Source organism: Protobothrops mucrosquamatus, unplaced genomic scaffold (assembly GCF_001527695.2).
Source record: "Protobothrops mucrosquamatus isolate PMUCROS unplaced genomic scaffold, P.Mucros_1.0 scaffold7, whole genome shotgun sequence".
Taxonomy (NCBI): Eukaryota; Metazoa; Chordata; class Lepidosauria; order Squamata; family Viperidae; genus Protobothrops; species Protobothrops mucrosquamatus.
In genome coordinates this window covers 763,618-772,586 of record NW_015386394.1, presented here as the reverse complement: position 1 = coordinate 772,586, position 8,969 = coordinate 763,618, and the positions used below count along the sequence as shown (strand labels likewise).

Below are 8,969 nucleotides of genomic sequence, written 5' to 3'. Positions count from 1 at the left end.
CCGCAGAGGCACGACTCGGTCCAATGCTGCGGCGGCAGTTGTCTCCCAGGCCGCCGCCTGATTTTCCGCCGAGTCGTGGACTAGATCCTCCGGATATGGCCCAAGCTCCATCAGGAACCTCTCAGGGTCCATCAGTCGCCTGGGACGGAACCATCTAGGGGGTTCTGTATAAGAGATAACATATAAAATGAGAAATGAACCCAGCAAGTTTTAATTCTACATGTCTATTGCAAATGAGCACATGCCTTTCCTATTTAAATGGAGAAAAGAAAGAAACAGCCTCAGTTAATCTCTAAACATATTTGTGGAAACTTAAGTCAGGATTCAAATAAGTATGTATATTTCAGAAATGGGAAGAGAATCTTTCTTTAGAAGAGTAAATTTCCCCTAGCTGAAGTAAGTGATAACACCTTGCCAATCTTGCCTGATCTGAAAAAGATAAACAAATCAGTTAAAAAAGGGAACTCATTTCCTCTGGATTTCACTTCCTAATTTTAGATTGCTAAAGATTTTTGTTAGTCTTCTAATGATGATTATTTAAAAGAGCACTTGACTTAACTTTCACTGAATTCAGTGAGACTTTCCCCAAATAAACAAAGACAAAAAGCTAATGTTTATTTTTTAGCTATTATTCAATATTCAAAAATTTCATTGATTTCATTATGCTCACCTTTTGTTCTCAGACTTTTTCTCATGCTTCATATGTTCTGTTGCCTTAGTTTATAATTATCAAATTGTTGACAAAAAATATTTTAACATTATTTACTTTAGTGTATTGCATCTTTGTTTTATAACTGTAATAATTGTTTATGTGTTAAAGAGATGAAGATTTAATACATAATTTCTCAGCAGCTCAAATAAATTAGATATCATATTTGCAGGAATGGCAGAAACAGAACAAGATAACCGAACAGAAATTATGGAATTCAATTTGCTGGGATTTGTAGAGCTTGGAGACTTGCAGTTTTCTCTCTTCTATCTTTTCTTGGTAATCTATATTGTTACTGTGGTTGGGAACATCCTCATCATTTTGCTGGTTGTTACTCATACCCATCTTCACACCCCCATGTATTTCTTCCTGGGTAATCTGTCTTTCCTGGATATCTGCTACAGTTCAAACATCCTTCCAATGATGTTGTCTAATCTCATCTATGGTGGAAGAAAATCCATTTCTGTAACTGGCTGCATGATGCAATATTACTTTTTTGCCATTTTAGGAGTTGCTGAATGTTGTCTACTAGGGGCAATGTCATATGATAGATATGTAGCGATTTGTAAGCCGCTGTATTACACAACACTAATGAATAGCAGAATTTGCCTCCAGTTTATAGCTGGATCATGGATTCATGGTTTATTTGTTATGAGCATAGTTTTATATCTTATTTATCAGTTAAAGTTCTGTGGGCCCACTGAAATTGATCATTTCTTTTGTGAACTGAATCCAATATTAAAGCTTGCATGCAGTGACACTCATTTGATTGAAATAGTAACTATTTTTATGTCTGTTATATGTATCTTGTTTCCTTTCTTCTGGACCTTGGAATCTTATATTTTTATTATTTCCACTATAATGAGAATGTCATCTGTCAATGGAAGGAAAAAGGCTTTTTCAACCTGCTCTTCACACCTCATGGTGGTGTCCATTTTCTATAGCACCTTAATGATTGTCTACATTTTGCCCAAAACAGATGGCCTGCGAAACATTAACAAAGTATTATCTCTGTTTTATACAATCCTGACTCCTTTGTTCAATCCCCTAATATACAGCCTACGAAACAGGGAGGTGAAAGAGGCTCTTAAAAAAGCAGTTGCTAAATTGTGTACAATTGGAACGACGCACCACTTTAATCAATTATGAACATTTTTTTTGTTCATATTCTGCATTATTCCCAATGAAACCAAGATTTGGTGTCTTTTGAGGACAGTATCATGTTTCTAGATTTTTCTGCAATATTATATTAGGGACTGCCATGATTTTGTCCTTCTTACTTGAAAAAGCCAGAGCAGGGTGGATAATATACACAAGTAATTTTTTTATTGTTCATTCTTCTCTGAGAAATAAAGTTTTTGATGGGTTGCATTCATTCTAGCTAAATATAAAAAGTAATTTGAAAGTTTCTTCAAATTTTAACTTTTAAGAAATGCTGCATATTTAAGAGAAGAATTTTAGAGAAAGGGGTTTTTTTTTCTACCTGCAGAACTTCCTGGATTAAGCAAATGATTATCTTAAGAAATGCATTTACAAAAGCATTAAAGCACATGATGTCTTGAATGGAAGGGTGAACGGACAGGTAGAATTGCTGCTGAGCTATGACTCCCTCCCCATGTAAACCTCTGACCTTTACAGAGAAGAATTTGAAAGAATCAATAGGAGATTTCATGCCAGTCTCACAGCTACTTCTATTAGAGTGACTGATTATGATCAGCAAGGACTCTGTTTTATAAAAATCCTCCATAGTTAAGACTTTTCCACTTGAAAATATTAAAAACTTTTTACTTGGAAGTATTAAATGCTTTTTGATCTGATTCATCCTCTTTTGTGCCTTCTGCTTTTTTGATTTATGGTTTACATATTTATTGCTTTTAAACTTAATATGCTGCCCAGTATCATTGCTTGTGAGATGGGCACCCATGTACATTTGATAAATAAATAACATATATGTTATGTTTAATTATATATCTATCACTCTGTAATAGATACATGCGTGCATAATCACAGTTACACTGTATTAATCATAATATATTAGAAACAATGATAAAATATTTAATAGCAACATAATTGTTTTAATTGACAGCGTCATTAATGTTTTGCCTCCAGTGTTCCTGAATAAGTAAAAGAAGCCAATCTTCAAAATCTTCTGTTTGCCATTACTCAACCAATCTGCCCTATATTTATATGAACTGCTAATATTTTGAAAGATAGACCAAAGATCTTCAGAAGGATCTTGACAGAATTGACATTGGGCCCTATCCAACAAGATGAACGACAGGTATAGAATAGGTGGTATCTGGCTCAACAGTAGCAATTGTGAGAGGGATCTAGATGTCCTTTAGTGGATCATCACTTAAGTATGAATCAGCAGTGTGCTGCAGCTGCCAAAAAAGCCAATGTGGTCCTAGGTTGCATAATATACAGATTCCACTATATCTGTAATTAGTCACAACTGTATGAATCAACAATAAAAACAATGCAATTTGAACAATTTATTTTAATAGTTGATTGATACAATATCTACAGTTTGGTCTTCCAACTCATAATATGGATTTTTAAGTAATTTAATAATCAAAATTTTAAACATGTATCTAAGAAAGATCAGTTAATTATATTCATGATGTACACAACACAAAGATGCACCACTATTTCTGCAAAAAGTTTCTGAATATCAGACTAGAACAAAACAAGCAAGTTGTCTTTAGAAAAACATATTTCAGATGAGATCTTACAGAGTCAATAATTTTTTTAAAAAAAAACATTTTATTAAGATGTAAAGTAAACTACAAAATACAAAGCAAATAGTAGGACACAATGGGGAGGAAAAAGGGAGAAGAAAGTGAGGGAAAGGGAAGAAAAAAAAAGAGATTGACTTCCGACTCTAATCCTAACCCTCTGTTGCAGTAGAATAGAGTATTAGCGTCAAGCCTCAACTTTTTACTTTTTCACAATAATAAAAACTAGCCATTTCTGTAACAACAAATCAATTTAATCAGTGAAACCCAAAATCAAAGTTTCATTCTTTCTCCACGTTGAAATGAAGGTACTTGAGTTCTTTTTTTAAAAATCAAAACAGTCAGTTTTGCCATCTTTGCCAACTCCATCAGCTTCTGTAGCCATTCATCCATAGTAGGAATCGAAATGTCGTTTCATTTTTGTGCATACAGTAGTCTTGCTGCCATCAACATATACAGGATCAAAGTTCCGAATTGTTTTTTCAAGTCTTTTTCCATTAAACCCAAAAGAAGTTTCTGGTTTCATGTTTATTTTTACTTTAAGGATTTTCTGTATCAAAATGTGAATCCTTCTCCAATATTTCTTTGCTTTATCACATGTCCACCAAAAATGATAAAAAGTCCTTTCTTTACATTTACATTTCCAACATTCATTTGAAGTACCTTTATACATTCTAGATAACTTGTCTGGTGTTAGATACCAGTGATACATTATCTTGTAGAAATTTTCTTTTAAGTTGTAATTCAATGTACATTTTAAACTTTTCATCCACATATTCTCCCATTGTTTCAGCATCACATTATAACCAAAATTCCTTGCCCATTGTATCATAAAATGTTTTATATGTTCACTTTCCAAATTCAATTTCAATAGCATTTTATAAGCCTTGGCAATAATATGTTCTTCACTGCCACACAATAATATTTCCAATTCATTTTAATGAAGTCAACCCCCAAAATTTTTTATCTAGTTTAAATCTTTCTTTCAGTTGTTGGTATGTAAACCAATGACAAACACAATCCTCTGATTCTAACTCTTCCCTCGATTTAAGAATAGGGTCACCAGAGTTGAAAAGTATTATTTTACCATAGGTCCACCAATCCAGTTTCACCACCATTTCTTTTCTTAAAAAAGCTTCCTGTGGGGATACCCAAAGATTCAACTGTGGAGAATCTTGTTTTTGTACTTGTTCCATACACTTAGTATGGTACATCTAAAAAAGTGATTATTAAAATCAACATTAACTTTAACTTTATCATACCATAAATAACCGTGCCATCCAAACCTTAGTTCATGACTTTCCAAATCAAGTAGCATCTTATTCTGGAGGTTCACCCACTCTTTTAACCAGGCCAGGCAACATGCATCAAAATACAGTTTCAAATCTGGTAAACCCAAACCCCCTCTTTCCTTAGCATCTTGCAATGATTTATATCTAATCATTAGTTTCTTCCCTTGCCATATGAACTTGGAAATATCCCTTTGCCACTGTTTAAATGGGACATCAGTTGCAAGTATTGGTAAGGTCTGGAACAGAAAAAGCATCTTTGGTAAAACATTCATCTTGATTACAGAGATCCTACACAATAATGATAGATATAATTTATCCCATCTTTGTAAATCCTTTTTGATATCATTCCAAAGAGGCACATAGTTATTTTGAAACAATTTTATATTTGTATTTGTCAAATTAACCCCCCCCCAATATTTCACCTTTTTCTCAAACGTAAACCCCGACTCCTTAGTCAGTATATCATTATCCTGAGATGACATATTCTTAGCCAACATTATGTTTATTTATTTTAAAATTTGCTAAAGACCCAAATTCATTTAACTTCATCATCAAATATCCTAGATTATTTTTGGGTCTTGTAGGAATATGACCAGATCATCAGCAAATGCCCCCAGTTTATAAACTTCTTTCTTGATAGTTATGCCCTTTATTTTCTCGTCTGCCTAATATCTCTATTCAAAAATAATAAACAGCAAAGGAGACAAGGGATATCCTTGTCTCATATCCTTTTGAATTTCACATTAGTTGATTAAATCACCATTAATAACAATTTTTGCTTCTTGTGATGTATAAATAGCTTTAACTCCTTGAATACAATTATACCCAAAGTCCATTTCTTCCAACACTTTAAACATAAACACCCAATTTAAATTGTCGAAGGCCTTCTTTGCATCTAAGAATATTAAGCTGCTTGTTTCTCATTATGATATTGTAAATATTCTGTAATGTTAAGGACAGCCCTCACATTGTTCCTTATCTGTCTTTTCAGCAGAAAGCCCGATTGGTCTTCATGTATATATTCTAATAAAATATTCTTTAGTCTTTCTTCCAAAACTGAAGCAAAGAGTTTATACTCCAGAGGGCATTATTTTTGATATGATAGGTTAACCCCAAATTACAACAAAGGGCTAAATACACACACACACACACACACACACACACACACACAACAATATTTTATTGGATTAAGATAAGACCCCACCTCCTCCCTGTGTACATCTTGCTCCCTCCTCCCCCTGTTTGCAATTTTAATTTACATTTAATGTTACTATTTATTGTTTTAATGTTTTAAACATTAAAGTGTAAGCTACCTAGAGCTGCCTTTGGCAAGATGGGAGGCATATAAGTTTAATAAATAAATAAATAAAAATAAGAAGAAATAAATCAAAATCTATGATAATATATTGGCTTGCATTCTTGCAAAATGATATATTTTGCATCCAACTCTCCTTAGCGCTTTGTGGACTTCTTGGTTTCTTAAACTATAGATCAAAGGGTTGATCAGAGGAGTCAAGATAGTGTAGAAAATGGAAAAAACTTTATTCAGTTCCCTCAAACTGGGTGTATCTGGCAAAATGTAGACAATTATTAGCATACCATAAAAAAGACAAACCACCATGAGATGAGACGAACAGGTTGAAAAGGCTTTTTGCCTCCCAGCAGCAGAAGATATCTTTAGAATTGTGGCAATAATGGCAATATAAGACATTAGTGTAAGTAGAAATGGAGTGATAGTGAAAATAACAGTCAAAAGGAAGGTAACAAGTTGAACTATTGTTGTGTCACTACATGCAAGTTTTTCAAGTGGAATCAAGTCACAAAAATAATGATTTATAATATTAGGGCCACAGAATGATAACTGAGCCAGCAGTGCTATTGTTAGGCAATTTGCTAGGAAAGAACCAATCCATAATCCAATCATAATCTGAACACCAACCATAACATGCATGATGGAAATATAATGTAAAGGTCTACATATTGCCAGATATCGGTCATAGGACATGGCTGCCAGGAGATATGTTTCGATGCAAACACAAGAACCAAACAAATAAAATTGGACCATGCATCCAGTAAAAGAAATAGATTGTTGACCAGTAAACAAATTGGCCAACATTTTTGGTAAGATGATTGAACTATAGCAGGTCTCCAGGCAGGACAGATTTCCTAGGAAAAAGTACATGGGGGAGTGAAGATGGTGGTCAGCTATCACTAAGAATATAATGAGGAGATTCCCAGTTATTGTTGCAATATATATTATCAAGAAGAAAAAGGAAAGAAGAGGCTGCAACTCCGGGAGAATTCCAAATCCCACAAGGATGAATTCTGAGATTATAGTCTGATTTCCTGTCTTTATTTTGAACATTTCTTCCATTTGGAAATTATCATATTTTCCTTCTGTATATCTCTTATTGATGAAACCCATGGCAGGTCTGTTGAACTGTAGAATAAAACAAGAATTAAATGGATTTAAAAATGTAAATTCATATAGAATTTTGTGTTATATTATCCAACCAGAATTCCCCCTACCCTTATCTTGTTAGGTAGAGAGCCTTGAAATAGAATTGCAGAAGTATTGCTGAAGTCACTGTGAAGCCACAGCAATATTTATGACATCTTGTGTTTCAAAAATAGCCATGTGTCATTTCATGGAGGAAATAATACTTTGTGTTTTGACTCTAATTAGAAATTTAGAATTAGGAATATGGAGTTCCACCTTTGTCAGTGAATGTTCAATACTGTATAGTTTTACTAAATTCAGTTTTATTGTATCACAAAGCTACAAGTAACATTTTATCCTTTTAATTTAATTGAAGTTTATTCTTATAATGATAATTTTCAATTTCTCTTGATAATAGACATGAACATCTGAATAATGGAATATGATGTAGGACTAATAGTTGGACAATAGTAAATATTGCTTTATTAGTTGGGCATTGTACACCAACTAAAATATGAACCAAGATTTTCAAAGATATATTTTAGATTAGGACTATATATAAGAGTATCTAAACTGTTACTGAAATCACATAAAAGATCAATAATTAGGGAAGAGATTAAAAGGGGTTTTGCCTTCTGTAGCAGATTTCTTTCTTTATTAATATTTTCCTTTATCTGTTGAAATATCTTTTTAAATATTTAAATATCCTGCTTTCAATATTTCTCCTCCTCCTGCTAAATACTGACCAATATTAACTGTAATGCATGATAATAACTGAGATAATAACAATTCAATTCTAGGGAGAATAGATTTGAAAAATTACAAAGAATAACTAGTACAATTAAGCTCTAAGTTCTGTTCTTTTTTTAAATATAGAGGACAAGGGGACATTTGGGTATTACAGGAACAGAATAAAATAAGAAAATGCTTTGGAAATATGCACTACACTCACACCAGGTTTTGCTTTGTGGAAATAATGGTTTCTCATTTAAGCAAGGTTTTAAGTGTTCCTATTTTGTAGATAAAGAAAATCAACAATAAGTTGATTTTGCCCTTACCTGCAACCACTCTCTGTTCAGGGGATTTCAATCAATAACCAAGGATTGCTCTAAAGTTTGAATGTCAAAACTAGATGTTCAGCACATTAAAAAATGTTTCAGACAATTATATTACTTTACATAAGCCACGGGATTTACTGATTTGCTCTTTGAAAAAAAAAAGTATGACGCAACCAGACTCGTAAACCTCAAGGATCTGCTAATTCATTCTTTCCCATAGGACCATTGCTTCAAAGATAGATGTTAGACTCTTTCACATAGAAATAATTATATTTTTTCTGTTAAAGTATTGCCAAGTAATTGAGATTCTAAATCTAACACAGCTTTCCCCTTCAGAGATGCAAATATTGTGAATTAGGAGTTCCAGGCATCCTATTAGAATTCTTCATTTAGTCCTTGTAGAGTGGGTAGGACCAGAAATTCTACCCTCAGAAAACTTGCTTTGAATTGCTGCAATATTTGTTTTAAACTGAGAAGGTGGGAGAATGAACATTTTTATCTAGCTTGTAGGAATATGACAGGCTGACCAGTAGAATTTAATTTAATAATTTAATTTAATAATTTAATTTATATACCGCCCTTCTCCCGTAGGACTCAGGGCGGTGCACAGCATATTAAAACAGATACAAACAAAATACATCAAAAAACAAAAAAACCCCATAAAACCAAATTAAAAGCCAAATATTGGAAGCTGTGTGTCAATTAAAATTTTCTTAAAATCATCCCTACCTA

The 8,969-nt window shown here is 33.0% G+C and overlaps 2 protein-coding genes across 2 annotated transcripts; one reads left to right on the top strand and one right to left on the bottom strand.

Annotated features, from left to right (window-relative positions):
• Positions 1–883: 883 nt before the first annotated feature.
• Positions 884–1,858, top strand: LOC107282342 (olfactory receptor 10C1-like). The gene has a single exon (XM_015810112.1). The coding sequence runs from the start codon at positions 884–886 to the stop codon at positions 1,856–1,858; it is 975 nt and encodes a 324-aa protein (XP_015665598.1).
• Positions 1,859–6,132: 4,274 nt separating this feature from the next.
• Positions 6,133–7,104, bottom strand: LOC107282341 (olfactory receptor 1-like). Its single transcript, XM_015810111.2, has one exon. The coding sequence runs from the start codon at positions 7,102–7,104 to the stop codon at positions 6,133–6,135; it is 972 nt and encodes a 323-aa protein (XP_015665597.2).
• Positions 7,105–8,969: the final 1,865 nt, after the last annotated feature.

Bases quoted from the DNA above. Each gene is read 5' to 3' on its own strand.
- LOC107282342 (XM_015810112.1), top strand. From the start codon at position 884: ATGGCAGAAACAGAACAAGATAACCGAACAGAAATTATGGAATTCAAT.
- LOC107282341 (XM_015810111.2), bottom strand. From the start codon at position 7,104: ATGTTCAAAATAAAGACAGGAAATCAGACTATAATCTCAGAATTCATC.